Source organism: Manis javanica, chromosome 3 (genome assembly GCF_040802235.1).
Source record: "Manis javanica isolate MJ-LG chromosome 3, MJ_LKY, whole genome shotgun sequence".
Lineage (NCBI taxonomy): Eukaryota > Metazoa > Chordata > Mammalia > Pholidota > Manidae > Manis > Manis javanica.
In genome coordinates this window covers 114199882-114216034 of record NC_133158.1, presented here as the reverse complement: position 1 = coordinate 114216034, position 16153 = coordinate 114199882, and the positions used below count along the sequence as shown (strand labels likewise).

At 48.8% G+C, this 16153-nt stretch overlaps 1 protein-coding gene and 1 long non-coding RNA gene across 13 annotated transcripts in view; one reads left to right on the top strand and one right to left on the bottom strand.

Annotated features, from left to right (window-relative positions):
- LOC108405443 (uncharacterized) overlaps positions 1–12830 on the bottom strand; it is a 36430-nt gene extending 23600 nt beyond the window's left edge. For 2 of the 12 annotated variants that reach the window (XR_001855183.3, XR_012129284.1), the window contains exons 1-6: positions 9688–10520; positions 7845–7969; positions 7629–7696; positions 7481–7557; positions 7152–7327; positions 6476–6640 (exon numbers count right to left, since the gene is read on the bottom strand). This is a non-coding gene — a long non-coding RNA (uncharacterized lncRNA). The other 10 variants (XR_005062891.2, XR_005062890.2, XR_005062892.2 and 7 more) reach the window with 10 other exon arrangements.
- Positions 12346–14803, top strand: HES1 (hes family bHLH transcription factor 1). The gene is made up of 4 exons (XM_017664682.3): positions 12346–12700; positions 12821–12916; positions 13119–13206; positions 13887–14803. The coding sequence occupies exons 1-4, from the start codon at positions 12593–12595 to the stop codon at positions 14435–14437; spliced, it is 843 nt and encodes a 280-aa protein (XP_017520171.1). The 5' UTR covers positions 12346–12592; the 3' UTR covers positions 14438–14803.
- The last annotated feature ends 1350 nt before the right edge of the window (positions 14804–16153 follow it).

Here is a 16153-nt window from a genome sequence, read left to right as displayed (position 1 = left end):
TGGGAAAAGGAGGAGCCAGATAATTTTTTAGGTTTCTCTAGGTCCCACAATCTGTGATTCCTAAAAGGCTGGCTGAAGTTTTTGCTTTGTCAAATACTCGTGGGCCAATGTACGATTGTCCATCTGTTTCTTTGAGAATATTAACATCTTGTGAATGTTTTTAGATGAATGTGGGCGCCTACCTTACGTGTGAGAGATACATACATAGCGAAGGTGAAAGCAGCTGAAAACTTATATTGCATTTACAGTATGCCAGGCACTGTCCTAAGCACATTACATATATTCGTCCTCAAAACACTCCTGTAAGTAAGTACTATGAATATCTCCTGATTAGCAGGTAATTAAATTGAAGAACAGAATAGTCATGTTTAATAGCTAGAAAATGAACAAGCTGGAACATAAACCCACGCAGTGTGGCTCCAAAGCCTTTGGTTCTTAGCCATCCTGATAATAGCTTTTCTTGAACATGTCTAGAGATATGTGTTCAACATTCCTGACAGAGAAAATCAACAGGTCAGTCAAATCTCTGCTGTAAAACACTTGAGAAGTTCACAGAGGAAGGTGCTACTTAAATATATGAGGCCATTTCACCTCAACTTTATAGCCCCCTTTATCAATATTCCTCAGCATCGTTAAACAACCAGGTGTGTTGGGGTGCTCTACAAAAACAGGTGGCTTTGTCAATCCTGAGAAGGAAGAATAAAGTGGGAGGGATCTCGCCCCCCAACTTCAAGTTCTACTACAAAGCCACAGTGTTCAAGATAATTTGGTACTGGCACAAGAACAGAGCCACAGACCAGTGGAACAGAATAGAGTCTCCAAACATTAACCCAAACATATATGGTCAATTAATATAGGATAAAGGAGCCATGGACATACAATGGGGAAATGACAGTCTCTTCAACAGATGGTGCTGGCAAAACTGGACAGCTACATGTAAGAGAATGAAACTGGATCATTGTCTATCCCCATACACAAAAGTAAATTTGAAATGGATCAAAGACCTAAATGTAATAAGCCATGAAACCATAAAACTCTTAGAAAAAAACATAGGGAAAAATCTCTTGACTTCTTCATGAACATATCTCCCCGGGCAAGGGAAACAAAAGCAAAAATGAACAAGTAGGACTATATCAAGCTGAAAAGCTTCTGTACAGCAAAGGACACCATCAACAGAACAAAAAGGTATCCTACAGTATGGGAGAATATATTCATAAATGACAGATCCGATAAAGGGCTGACATACAAAATATATAAAGAGCTCATGCACCTCAACAAACAAAAAGTGAACAATCCAATTAAAAAATGGGCAGAGTTGCTGAACAGACAGTTCTCCAAAGAAGAAATTCAGATGGCCAACAGACATGTGAAAAGATGCTCCACATCGCTTAGTCATCAGAGAAATGCAAATTAAAACCACAATGAGATATCACCTCACACAAGTAAGGATTGCCACCATCCAAAAGACAAACAACAACAAATGTTAGTGAGGCTGTGGAGAAAGGGGAACCCTCCTACACTGCTGGTGGGAATGTAAATTAGTTCAACCATTGTGGAAAGCAGTATGGAGGTTCCTCAGAAAGCTCAAAATAGAAATAGCATTTGACCCAGGAATTCCACTTATAGGAATTTACCCTAAGAATGCAGCAGCCCAATTTGAAAAAGACAGATGCACCCCTATGTTTATTGCAGCACTATTTACAATAGCCAAGAAATGGAAGCAACCTAAGTGTCCATCAGTAGATGAATGGATAAAGAAGATATGGTACATATACATAATGGAATATTATTCAGCCATAAGAAGAAAACAAATCCTACCATTTGCAATGACATGGATGGAGCTAGAGGGTATTATGCTCAGTGAAATAAGCCAGGCGGAGAAAGACAAGTACCAAATGATTTCACTCATATGTGAGTATAAGAACAAAGGAAAAACTGAAGGAACAAAACAGCAGCAGAATCACAGAACCCAAGAACGGACTAACAGTTACCAAAGGGAAAGGGACTGGGGAGGATGGGTGGGAAGGGAGAGGTAAGAGGGGGAAAAAAGAAAGAGGTGTTATGATTAGCATGTATAATGTGGGGGGGGGCACGGGGAGGGCTGTGCAACACAGAGCAGACAAGGAGTGATTCTGCAGCATCTTACTACACTGATGGACAGTGACTAATGGGGTACGTGGGGGGGAGTTGGTGAAGGGGGGAGTCTAGTAAACATAATGTTCCTCATGTAATTGTAGATTAATGATAACAAAATAAAAAAAATAAAAAAATAAACAGGTGGCTTTGTGTGCTGTGTTTACACTTATTTAACACAAAGTGTCCAGGCATGATTACTATGCACTTCTTGCTTCACAGAATCTTCCACAAGAGGCTGGCGTGAAAAGAGAGGCTGAGGGCGGGAGAAGAGGTGAGCCACAGTCCTCCCTCAGGACCACTTGTGGGCCTCTGCAGCACCTGGGTGACCCCTTTCCCAAGTGTCTTCCTTCTCGTTTTCTTTCCCAGTTTTCCAAAAGGACCACGAATGTCCCCACTGGCCGTTTTTCCTCTTCCATCTGCTGCCCAGTGGTGGAACCTGCCTGCCTAACTCTTACTTATTAACCATACACAGATATGGCAGACTGCGATTATGGTAAAATTGTTTGAGAGCCCCATATCTCATGTCTTCCCACGTACCTTACCCTGGGAATTGCTTTGTACTTTCACATTGCCATGTGGTGGTGTGTCTTTAATAACCATCAATAAAGATAGGCCTGGGAAAACACGGACAGCCACAGACTGTCTAAATCCACCTGACTGCAACAGAACAGAGCTGTCTGCAGCGGTATCCTGGTTGCCCAGAGATGGTTACCAGGAGTGGTCAAATTAAATGCATCCCTTTAACAGCCAAGGAAAATCTGGAAAAATATGCTGATGCTCTGAGGGTTCCATTGAATTGGCTATAAAACATATTTCCTTAAGTCAAAGTTCATGCACAAATTTGTGCTCTAAGTATTTGGGGCTGCCTACTTAGTGGCAGGTATTGTACCAGACACCATAAGGAGTTTCATAGCTTCTTTTTCAGAGAAGCAGCAGAGATGAAGAATGTGGGAGGTAAAGGGGAAAGGTTTATGATATAAACTGGAGATGTCACTGCTCTGCACTGATGAATAGCATTTGAAAAGCAAGCAGAAATGGAAGTAACCATCAACAGAGGTATGTAGTTCTGCCTCATACATTGTAGGTGCTCAAAAATAGTCACTGACCTGAATTAAGTTAAATAGGCAACTGAAAACTGGACTGCACTGTCCATCTGCTACCATCAACAAAGGTTCGCCTGCTTCAATGAACAGAAGCTGGGACCCAGCCCTCCATCCAGATGATCTAGACACTAAGTCTCAGTGTGTCCCAGGGGTCAGGACTCTGAGGGCAGGGGTGAAGTGTGTAGAGGTTTGACTAGCCACCCAGGACAAGGAGATCAAATACTTGAACATGAATATCAGGTCCCTCTGGGACTGTGGGAGCCCAACTAGATAAAGGCCACAGCTGGATATGTTTATGATACATGCACAGCTTGGCAGTCTCCCCCAGGAGCCAGCAAAGCTCTGGGACTTTATCAAGAGACCTCCACCAGTCAGGCAAGCCTGTCACATGCCAGCATGTTACAACAGAACTCTCCCTCCCTGGCTCCTCTCAGATTTTGGTCAAGGCTGGCCTGTGGAAGTCCAGCCCTGCAAAAGGAGAGGCTCCTTTCCCCTACCTTACATAGTGTCTCATGCACAGCTGGGCTGAGGGGACTCTGGCCCTTTCCCTGATGCTGCGAGGTTTCAATACGTTTGCCTCCTTTGTTCTGACCCAACCTTCTCTCTCCTCTCTTGGATGTCCACCTTCAAACTAGCCACAGAGCAGTATACAGTCTCCCCATGGCCCCCATTCCCTGCCCTCACCCCAGACAAGCCCACAGACTTTTTCAGTCTATGGGAGTTTAATGTTATGCCTATAGCAATACAAACAGCTTAGAACAAAATTAATTAGTGGGGAAAGGGATGCAGGTTCCAGAGTTCCACAAGGGCCCTCAGTTCCACACCTGTCCTCCCTTCTTGAGTGCTTCCCAAGAAGCCTCTCAGAAGGCATTGGATGCTGAACCGAGCAGTCTAGCCTCAGCCCAGGGGAGACCATGTCATTAGCTTTCTGTGTCCTTTCCAGAACCTGCTCAGTCATCTTCTTACTAAGTGGGATTCTTTTCCCTCACTTCTTCCTCCCGTCTAGCTTCCTGCCACAAGAAAGGACCCTTCGTCCTTGCTTTCCCCCACCAAAGATGTGACCTATGGATTACTGATACTCCATACCAAATTGACAGAAATATGCCTTCTCCCTTCTGTTCCAGTTCCTGGAAATATTATTCTTGCCCACGGTTCAGATAAGCCGGGTCTCTGCTGGCTTCTAGTCTTTCTGCCCTGCCTTATCTTTCTAGAGGCCCTATTTTCCAGAAAGCTCGTCTATCCTGTATCCTGTGCCTCCAGCAGCCTGTGGGCCAGCCAAATGTCTCCTGCACTGGCTGCTTGAATCCTCTCTGTTCCTCACTGGACCTCCCACCAAAGTCCTAGTCTAAATCACAAGGCTATAAATGAGGACAAAATGCTCTAATGGACTAGCAAGTGCCCTGTCACTGTCAAGTACTACAAGGCAGGAGGACAGGTACCTTCAACTCTGTGGAAGAGACCAGAGGTCCTAACCATGCTAGAACCCACCAGAGACTGAAGCTGCAGTTGTGGCAGCTGCCTGGATCATCTTCTCTTGTTCCCTAAGCCCTTTTCCTAAAAGGAAAATATATATTTCATATGCAAATACCACCTATTAACTTCTTTAAAAGTCCATTATTTTTCCCACCTCTCCTCTGCTAAATGTAAGCCAGCCAGCAGCTCAATGTCTCTTTGCTCCGATACCATCACTATATTCTTAGTATCACATCTTCTTTACTCCTGATAAAAGCCCAGTATTAACAGAGCACAGATTCAGGGTGTGTAAATATTCTCCCCCCTAATCTTCCTTTTAGAGCACAAATAAGGTAAATAGGTTGACAATTATAAGAAAAAGAAACGGGTGGGGGGGATGACACATGGTTGACTGAGTGGCAGGCTACCCATTTTGTATGGCTCCTGCAGGTGGCTTCCTATCTCCTAGAACTCCAAAATTAAGATCCTTTCTTCTCCACAGATTATATGGTTATAAGTAAATCCAAGAGAGAATTATTGTACAGCAAATCTGGAATTTAGCCCTGCTCTGTGCTCAGCATATGCTGTCACACTACAAAAAAATCACTCACCGGCACATAGCTCAGGTTCTCAAACAGAAAATCCATCTATGGTGCTAATGTTAGTCATTTGTTGTAGATATTTCAAAATGTTCTTCTCGTATAAAGATATAGTGGGTTGGGTTTCTGGACTGGTGGTCAGGACACCTGAGCCTAATTCTGGCTTTGCTAGTTCCTCTCTGATGAGGTTATTTCACTTTGGGCAAATCACATCCTCCTGGGCTCAGATGTCCCATACAGTCAATGAATGGACCAATTCAGCCACTTCTTATGTCCTTTTCCCTGCCTCTCCCCATCCCTTTTCTATAAGCTATGAGATGATGCAAGGATAATAATGATGATGATTTTAATTAAAAGTATATTGTATACACTCATCCCACGTCACTTGCAGGCCCTAAGTTTTACCCAGATGGTTTTCTTGGTTACCTGAGATATTGTTTTTGTGTATGGTTTTTTGAGAAATTGATCTGATGTTACAATTTGAGCAGCTATCAACAAGCCAAACAAATGCTTGTCCTGGGTGTAAAGGGGTTCACCCCTACCTTGCTGAGCCTTCCAGAGACCCCCAGAATGCAGTTCCGAGCCTTCTGCCCACAAAAGTGCAAGCTGGCATCTCTGCTCTCCCTCAGGAATGCCCTCCTTTATCCCTGGGCTTACAGCCTTCCTCACTGCAGCCCTGCTCAGAGGGTGACTGGAATTTAGCCCTGCTCTGTGCTCGGCATATGCTGTCACACTACAAAAAAATCACTCACCGGCACATAGCTCAGGTTCTCAAATAGAAAATCCATCTATGGTGCTAATGTTAGTCATTTGTTGTAGATATTTCAAAATGTTAAGCTAAGGCACATCTAGAGCCTCCTACCACTACTGCTGTGGCCAGGCCAACTGCAGCACGGAAGTCATTCTAGGGTACCCTGCCCCCACCCCACTGGGAAAGCTCTTTCTTGGCAACCACACTCTTTCAGAGACCATTAGAAAAGCTCACATTCCCTTGGTCTCACTGGCTCTAGTCAAATTATCCAAGGTGGGGGCCAGGGGGACATGTGTGAGGACAGCAGAAAGCATTACTGGCCTGCTATTAGGCAATGCTGAAAGCTTGTTGTCCGCCCCCACCCTGTTTGCTGTTCAAGGTCCCAGGCTGGCCAGACACCAAGGAGGCAGTTTTGTTCAGAAGTAGCAACTTACTTTTATCAGAAATGGAATGCAGAGTTGCAGTTGTTTCTAATGCCTCTGCATGCCAACCAGGACTCGGACTCCAGGCATTCCTGAATCCTCTTCTCTGGGGAACATCTGGCTTTCTTGCCTATCATTTTCTCTCGCCAAACACCAGGAGCAGAACAGCTCAGGTGCCTCAGAATTAAGAAAGAAAAAGAAAGTTCTAGAAATTCAAAGTATCTTTATTAATATGTCTATTTTAAATCCAGGCTTTGGTGGGAATCACAACTCTATAAACCCCACCACAATTAACCAACAACCACAGCACTGTGGTGTGGGGGAAAGAGCTCTGAGCTGGCTTCAGGCCCCCACTCTGGCTGCATATTGCTATCAGCCCTTGAGCCAGCCTCTTGCTCTCTCTGGAGTTTAGGGTACCCACTTGTAAGTGGAGATTGCCTAGAACAGTTTTCTCAATCTTTTAGGGTCACAAAAAGCATAGAGATTCTGGCTGAGAGCTACAAACTCTCCTATGCATGCAGAGACATAATTCTGAATTCCTTTTCAGGGGCTTTATAGGCTCCCTGGGGGTTCACCCATCAATCTTAAGGTAAGAAATTCTGGTTATGAATTCTGCTGTTATGAGCGAGTATGGACTCTTATCTAGGAGGACCATAATAATGATTCTAGTAAAAGTTCATAAAACTACCAGTCAGGCCGATGCCAGAAACAGAGGCGGGACGCAGTCATCATGCAGGTGATTTCTGGCTTCCGTCCCCTTCCCGGTGCCCCCACCTGCTACATGTGGGCAAACACGCGTGCACAGCTGGTCTGGAATGTGCTGTTTCTGGGCGCTCAGACTGCCGGGAGCTGGCTGCTGCAACCCTGGAGAGACGACAAACATCTCTTCTATCCTGGACTTTATTTTTCTCACGGTCTCTGAAAGGGCTGTGATCAGGTGATATGTGTGGGACTGCTCCCTGTACAGGTGCGGAGCAGGTACGGAGGGGAGGAGAACCCCGCCCAGCGTGTACTTACTCAAGGCCCTTTCAATAGCCCTCCCAGGATAGCTCTTGGCAGGGCAGCTCCCACGTCTCTGGCAGGCTGCAGGGAATCTGAGTGTGAGAAAGTCAGTCAAGCAGAGGAAAAGGAAAAAAAAAAAGCTTCAAGTCCTCAGGCAAAATACCTTTTTTCTTCTTCTAGCTCTCTCTCCTTTCTGTAGCTTTAAACCAAACCCACAAACCATTCCGATACCTAAGGACAAAAGGGAGTCTCACTAGAGATGCGGTTATTTGTTTTATGGTTTAAAACAAACAGGTGATGCAATAAGACAGAGAAGATTAGCCTTCACAGGGCAGAAAGGGGAAAGGAGACCAACATAGCAGCCCCTGGTTGTACTTACTGAGCATGGTACAGTGGGAAAGATGCCTGTGTTGTGCTGGTCTCACAGTGGGATCAAAGAGGTGACCTCCACTGATGAACAAGGTTCAATTTTCTCTTTGCTTTGGGAGGAGGGTAGAAAGATGACTGAAAAAGAAAGGCTGTTTCTAAGAGGAGACTTCCAAATTCAAGTCTTTTTTCAAGTTTAGGCCCTTCAATCCCCATTTGAGGAGGGGTAAGAGAGAGTGTCAATTTGGTGCTGTTTTCACTGCCCAGGAAAAGGATACTGAAAAATAGTCTATGAGCAATTCATGACAAATTTGCTCTCTCTCTCTAAAAATGTGTGTGTGTGTGTTTTAAGTTATTTGTTCATTCTACCAGTCTAAGCACTCCTGAAGTAGCAATAAATGAGTTGCTGATTAACTATTTGACCAATGAGGCTGCATTAGGAACTGTCATGAGACCCTCACTTGACTATATTCAACATTCTCCATGTACCTTCAGGGTGCCAAATCCAGAGGAGATAACAGAATCAGAGACAAAAAGGCTCTTAGTCTACAAGGGACACAGTGGGTGGCACACTGGCTAGTCAATTAGGACCCAAGAGCAGATAGCAGTCAATGTCATAGCAGAACTCAGTGGAAAAAGTCACTGATTCTCAAGACTTGGAGGGGTGGGGGGACCTGGAAAGGGTTAATGTACTTCCCTGGAAAGGGTTTAGTTCCTTGGAGGAATCTGGGTCAGAGTATTTAAGTAGTTTTTTTAAAAGTCAGATGCTGAGCAGAAGCATTTTAAGAAGCTTGCAAAGTTTGCATGGCAGAAAGGAGGGTAACTTCATAGGTTCATCACCTTTCACCAAGAGGATTTCAAACTCACAGGAAAACTCCACTTTTTTCAAAAGCAACAGATAATTTTCTGTCATCACCACTTTTCCATCTGTTTAAAATAAGAAAGTCCTACCCTATTGGCCCAGGTTGCAGGTCAACAAAGCAGGCATTGTTCATCATTTCTTCAGAACATGATAGGGCAGAGCCTACTCTGCACTGTGTTAAGAAAACACACACACAAAAAAAATCCGAGAGTAGCCCAAGGGGCAAGAGTGAGTAAACCAAGCTGGCAATGAGGTAAAGGTTTGGCTGCAGACTTGAGGGCTGTCCTGGAAGATGGAAATGAGGCTTGGAAGGTAAATACTGTCAGAGTCACAATGATTTCTTTAGTTAGAATCCAGCTAACTAAGGGGGAACATTGCATTAAAGGGTAGGCAGGTTTCTGGTGAATTTGGATCACTGGACAGTGTGGTGCCCAGATGAGCTGGTTCTTGGCAGGTGCTTCTACGTGTTGGTGCTCACCTGTCACTTAGGAACCTCCTTTACTGGCTTGAGCCCCCCAAAGTGGGGTCTCTACCTTTAAACCTTGCAATCCACTCTCCAACTTTTGTCAGGGCCATCATTCTAAAGGAGAACCTTGATGTTCTTTCTTTGCACAAGAGCATTTCACAGCCCTCCATTGTCTAAAGGTAAGTCTAAAATCCTTTAGCAAGATGTCTTGTGACATGGCCTGAGCCTCCTTCTTCTGTCCTTTCTTATACTCCAGGGTGTCACATGCCCTGGGCTCCAGATCCTGTTCCCTGAATATGGACAAGTTCCAGAATCTAGTCCTTTAATGCCATGGGTACTTCCATTCTCCCCTGCCCCATGTCTCACATTTCCAATGGCCCAGGGCAACCTATTCTTCAGGATACAAAGCACAAGCCAATTCTTCCAGGAAGTTTTCCAGGATATCCCAATCTGAGTAATTTAAGTACCTTAAACCTCCATAGCATTTATCTCTAGACAGTAACTGTCTCTTTTGGATTTAGGACCTACCAGAAGAATATACTGGGAAGTAGGTATGCGCCAGCTGCAGTCATGAGTATAACCTCTAGGCTGTAGGCCTCCTGAGGGCACTTAGTTCATTCATCCTCGTATTGGGGGACCAGCAATAGTGCTGGCCATGCAGGTGAGGTTCAGTGTTTCCTTTAGGTTCCCCTCATCTCTTGAGCCATCATCTAAGCCCTCAGAGAAAGAAAGAATAGAGGAATACCCGGTCATCAAATCAGAAAACCAAGTCTGTCTGCCTCCAGAGTTGACTGTGAACTCCTTGCAGACTGCACTGTATCTCTCTATCTAATCCCAGGGTTTAACACGGTGTCTGGCACAGAGTTTGTGTTCCAAAATGAAAGAGAGAGGGGCTTGCCCAAGGTCATCCAGAGTCAGGAACCTCTGAATCTCATCAGGGAACAGATCTGGTGAAACCATTTACAACATTATCTCAGTGGGGAGCTCGGAGGAAGGAAGGAATGAAGTGTCTGAGAAATGTGTGCCAGGCCTCCGGCAGCCTCCAAACCTAAAGAAGGCTGGGAGGGCGGGGGAATTGGGGGCGCGACATCACACAAGACTCCGTCTCCAGGGCTGCTCCCAGCCCCCGGAGCAGCGCGCCAAGCTCCAGGACGGCGGGAAGGGCAAAGCGGGTGGGGTCGCGGGGGCGAACGACTCGGCAGGCAGGCGGGAGCAAAGCGGAGGTGGCGGCCGACCGGCGGGGAAAGGGCTCGTCGCCCGCCCCGCGCGTCAAATCCCCCAGGGAGGCCGCCGCCAGAGCCCCGGCGCTCCCGGCCCGGCGCCCGCCACGTGGCACCCGGCGGCGGCTGCGGCAGCTCCTCCCGGCGCGCGGCCCGGCCAGCCGGCAGCACGCAGCCGCCCGCGCCGCCCGCCTCCTCCCGGCCGCCCGCCGGCGGCCTCCCGGGCGCAGCGAGGGGGAGCTGCCCGGCCTCCCAGGACCTGGGGAGGGGGCGGGCGGCGCGAAGCCGCTTTAACCGCAGCCTCCGAGCGGAGGCAGGAGGCTGACCCGGCCGCTTCCTAAGTGCGGTCAGGCATCTCGTGACCGCGGCGGGCGCCGGGGGCCCCGCGGGGGAAGGGAGGGAGAGAGGGCTGGGGCAAGGAGCACAGAATGCCCCCGCCCTTCTCCGGCCTCCGCTGGTGAGGTTTTCGGCCGAGTTAAAACCCCAGGCCCGAATCAGGGGTGGAGTGGGGGGTTGGAATCATTCCCTGCTCTCCACCCCAGGGTGTGTGCTCGCCGCCCGGAAGGGCTAACCTTGGCCGGGGGAAGGCGGGGGGTGTGGTGGTAAGCGCCGGAGCTCGGCTCCCAGCCCGCCACCCCCTCGGATTCCTGGCCCGGCGGGGGCCGGAGGAGGGGGCCCCCGGACACACACACACCCCACACGCAGCGCGCGCCAATGAGCCCAGGCCAGGCGCAGGGGGCGGGGTTTTCCCAGGCTCGAGCACAGCAGCTGCTATTTACCTTCTTGGCTTCTCCCCGGGACCAGGAACCAGCCCCCGCGCTCCGCCGCCCGCCGCCGCCCCCCCACGCCTCCCTGCCCCCAGGGCGCGCGCACACACATCCTCTCGGCTCGGCCGCAGCCGCGGCGGCAATAAAACATCCTGGCACGTGCTTCGGCTCCAGGCGCGCCCTCGCCGGTCGGCCGATGTCAAACTGCCGCTCGGCTGGTGTAGCTCTTAAAGGGCCCGTGCGCGCCGGGTGCCGAGGCTGCGCCGGCCGCCCGCGAGGCGAGGAGGGGAGAGGCTGCCGCCCCGCCAACCGTCTCGACGTGCCCCTGCACCAGGAACCTGTGGATGGAAAGGGAAAGTGGCGAGGGCGCCCGCGCGTCCCTGAAGCTTTGCTATCAAAGCCCCCCTTGTTCATTTTTCATTTGAAATTCCATTTCCTTTCTGCCCAGTTGGAAATTATTCTGATTGTTTCCTGGGGAAGCACGAGGTCCAAGGCCCCAACTCCAGAAAAGGAAGGGGGTACGGGATGGGAGGACAGAGATAAAAAACCATCTTGTTCTGAAAAACCTGCAAAAGTAAGGTAGAGGCCTTTTTTTCTTTTTTCTGCATGCAGAAAGGGAATTTTTTTGTTCTTTATCTGCACGGTCGACTTTCACACACACACACCCCCCACCCTCACCCCACCCCCCGCAATATAGAGAGTCTGAACGGGAAATCACTTAAATATTACAGTAACTCATACCCTTGCTCACGTTCCCCTCATTTCTTTTTACCACTGTAAGTATAATATTTTATCCGTCTTTCTAAACCTTTTAAAATATATATTTCGAATGAACTTACTAGTGTCAAAGCACCTCTGTTGCACATAGGAAAGGAAATAGAGCAAAGATCGTATCCCAAAAGACATAAACTAGAGTAAATCCAATGCGGAGAAGTCCTCTCTAAAGCAAAGCCCAGCAGCGAGAGTAGCGAAGGGTTAAAATCCTTTTGATTGACGTTGTAGCCTCCAGTGCCCCGGGCTCAGGCGCGCGCCATTGGCCGCCAGGCCTTGTGCCTGGCGGCCAATGGGGGGGCGCGGTCCACGAGCGGTGCCGCGTGTCTCCTCCTCCCATTGGCTGAAAGTTACTGTGGGAAAGAAAGTTTGGGAAGTTTCACACGAGCCGTTCGCGTGCAGTCCCAGATATATATAGAGGCCGCCAGGGCCTGGGGATCACAGAGGATCCGGAGCTGGTGCTGATAACAGTGGAATTCCCCGTCTACCACTCTCCTTGGTCCTGGAATAGCGCTACCGATAGCCAAGTAGCCATAAGATACAATAATAAACCCTCAGCACTTGCTCAGTAGTTTATGAACGTCTCAAAGTAAAGGGACATAAACAAAATAATTTTTCTGTGTGAAGGACTCCAAAAATAAAATTCTCTAGGGATTAAAAAACAAAAAATCCAAAATGCCAGCTGATATAATGGAGAAAAATTCCTCGTCCCCGGTGGCTGCTACCCCAGCCAGTGTCAACACGACACCGGACAAACCAAAGACAGCATCTGAGCACAGAAAGGTAAGGGCAGTACCTGTATCTCTGCAGCCTTAAGAAATTAAGCCGAGGTTGGTGGGTTCCTTTCTCCCTTAAAACCTGGGGTGAGATGGGAACTCAGGGGTCTTTTTTATTTCTTTACAGTCTTCAAAGCCTATCATGGAGAAGAGACGAAGAGCAAGAATAAATGAAAGTCTGAGCCAGCTGAAAACACTGATTTTGGATGCTCTAAAGAAAGATGTAAGTGGGCAGTGATTTTTTTTTTAAGCCAAAAATGAAATAACTAATTCTCGGGTACTAAAAATGAAACCCCCTCTCTGGCGAGGTCTTTCCCGCCGACGCTGCATTCTCTGAGGCGGGGGTGTCGGCGCCGCTGCCGGGGAAAGGAACTCCGAGACCCCTGGCGGTCCTCTCACTTTCCTCCCTTGCCTCTTCTGTGCAGAGCTCGCGGCATTCCAAGCTGGAGAAGGCAGACATTCTGGAAATGACAGTGAAGCACCTCCGGAACCTGCAAAGGGCGCAGATGACGGGTGAGGGCTGCTTGCTGCGTCCCCCTCTGCGGGCGTTCCTCTCTCCCCGCGGTGATTTCTTCCAGACTTCCGCCCGTGGTTGTGAGAGGCATTCAAATACATTTTACTGCCTTGGCTCACTCTTGCGTTCCCACGGTCTGGGGCTTATTTATAGCCATAACTCCAAGTTGTTACTGTTCCGGAAAGGGAAGAAGAGAGGTTGTAGTGGCTAGGGCGGCGGACGGCTTGGCAGCGGGGGAAGTGAGTGGGGGCGAAAGGACTGAGAACCGTAGTGGTTTTGAACTGCGTGGAGCCTGGGGGTCATCTGGTTTAGTACAGTCTCCTCCCCCATTACAGAATGGGAAGTAAGGCTCGGATGGCGGGGGAGGGAGGAAGAGCATTACAGAAGGTCACATCGCGCGCGGGGTTGGAGCGGGAGACGGATCTGAAGCTGAGATCGGTTTAAATGCAACGACAGGAAATGGAGAGGGTGCCGTCCCAGCGTCAGTCGCCAGGCTAGCGTGTGAGATGGGTGGTTAGTGTGTAGAGGTGTATGGTTTTTCTAAACCCACCCTCCTGGCCGGAGGCAGTTCCTCAGGCCGGTGGTCAGGGAGGCGCACCACGGGGACCTCCCAGGGTGGAGGCGGTGGCCTCGGGGCCAGGACCATTCGGTGACCCGTCTGTCTACTTCTGGCCCGCAGCCGCGCTTAGCACAGACCCGAGCGTGCTGGGGAAGTACCGCGCCGGCTTCAGCGAGTGCATGAACGAGGTGACCCGCTTCCTGTCCACGTGCGAGGGCGTTAACACCGAGGTGCGCACCCGGCTGCTCGGCCACCTGGCCAACTGCATGACCCAGATCAACGCCATGACCTACCCCGGGCAGCCGCACCCAGCCTTGCAGGCGCCGCCGCCACCCCCGCCAGGACCCGGCGGTCCGCAGCACGCGCCGTTCGCGCCGCCGCCTCCTTTGGTGCCTATCCCCGGAGGCGCGGCGCCCCCTCCCGGCGGCGCGCCCTGCAAGCTGGGCAGCCCAGCTGGAGAGGCAGCTAAGGTATTTGGCGGTTTCCAGGTGGTGCCGGCTCCTGACGGCCAGTTTGCCTTCCTCATACCCAACGGGGCCTTTGCTCACAGTGGCCCCGTCATCCCAGTATACACCAGCAACAGCGGGACCTCCGTGGGCCCCAACGCAGTGTCACCTTCCAGCGGCCCCTCGCTAACTGCCGACTCCATGTGGAGACCGTGGCGGAACTGAGGGGCTCAAGCCATCTGTCCTCCTAAACTCCCTAACCCACCTCTTCCCTGGGGACACTACACAGGAACTTGAACGCTGGGAGAGAAGAGGACTTTTGGGATTAAGTGGTTTCTTTGATTTTTTAATTTCTAAAAAGTTACTTTTTTGTAGAGAGCTGTATTAAGTGACTGACCATGCACTATATTTGTATATATTTTATATGTTCATATTGGATTGCGCCTTTGTATTATAAAAGTTCAGATAACATTTCGTTTTTTACACGAGATTTCTTTTTTATGTGATGCCAAAGATGTTTGAAAATGCTCTTAAAATATCTTCCTTTGGGGAAGTTTATTTGAGAAAATATAATAAAAAAAAGTGAAGGCTTTTATGTCTTAGGACTGATTATTTCAGAATATATAAAACAAAAGAGGCTACTGGCAGAATTTGAATTACATGTAATGAGAATTCAGGAATTGAATTCGTCGCTATTAGGAACATTTTTTAAAATCCATCAAATCTTCTACCAACCCTCTAGAAGCTAAATAACATACAATTTGTAAGAACCCATCTGATACGGTTTCTCTGATCTGTGATCAATCTCAAAGTGTTTTTTTTAGATGCAGTTGGGTAAGTCATTCAGTCCTGGTTCTCATACTGGCTCCTTCTGAGGAAGGTTGAACAGGACTGAATTCCTCAAGTTAATTGATCAGTACTATTGCCCACTGATAGGGGAGGCTCCTGCAGCACTGCTCCCTCTGCGTAGCTCACCAACATCCAAAGCAACAACTTGTCAGTGCTGCAGCCTGCAGCCTTCAAGTGTAGGGATCTTCCTTTAATTAGTCAATCCTCAGGTGCAGTTAGACGTTGCCTCCCTACTAGCATCCGAAAGTTTGAAATGCTGCTCTGCACCCTCTTCAAGCAAGCTGAGAAGGTCAACAGATTCCTTCTGCCAAGGGACAGCTAGTTAGACTCCCAAGTGGAGCCCGAGTCCAGATGATTAACACCGAACATATGTTTTTGATAAGTTTCTGTGCTTGGCTCTAATAGAGAAAGCATGTGGGGGCCGTGCTTGCAGGCACACAGGCCATCTTCCCCTTTCAATACAAACAGCAAGCGACCCCTTCGCTTGGTCATGCCCCATTTCCAGGCAAGATGTGGGCTCCAGATAGAAGCAAAAGGGTTGTCTCAGGTTTCAGCTCACATAACCCTCCTTAACAAGTCCTAACTCAAAGCGGACAGCTTTAAACTGTGCCAGGATCTGCAGGGAATTTCTTCCAAATCCCATCACAAAGGCTTGTCAGATTTTGTCAGATTTGGCCAGGTGTTTGACTGCATCCAGGTGTTGGGGAAATGAAAACCACGAGCCCTGCGAGACCAGACACATCAGCCGTGCCGTGGGTCTGGCGGGCGCGCCCTTCTCCCCCCACCGCTGGCCAGTCCTCCCTGTCCTGGCCCCTCCCGCCTGCTTCCTCTCACCCCACGTCTCTTAGAACAGCTTCTGGGAGAAGGATGAGGCGGTAGAAATCAATCTTTGAAGCCTTGCTAACAAAGATAAAGCCAACGATTTTCTGTCTTCTTTCAAAAGCTTTACCTCTCCCCTGCCTTGCTCTGGCCTTTCCCACAGGCCAGTGTGGAGAACAGCTCTGTCACAGGAATGATCTAGCAGACAGCAGTTTTCTACTCAAATACCTTCCACCCAGCTTCAGACCCAGAGGGAGAGGAAGATAAATTTTT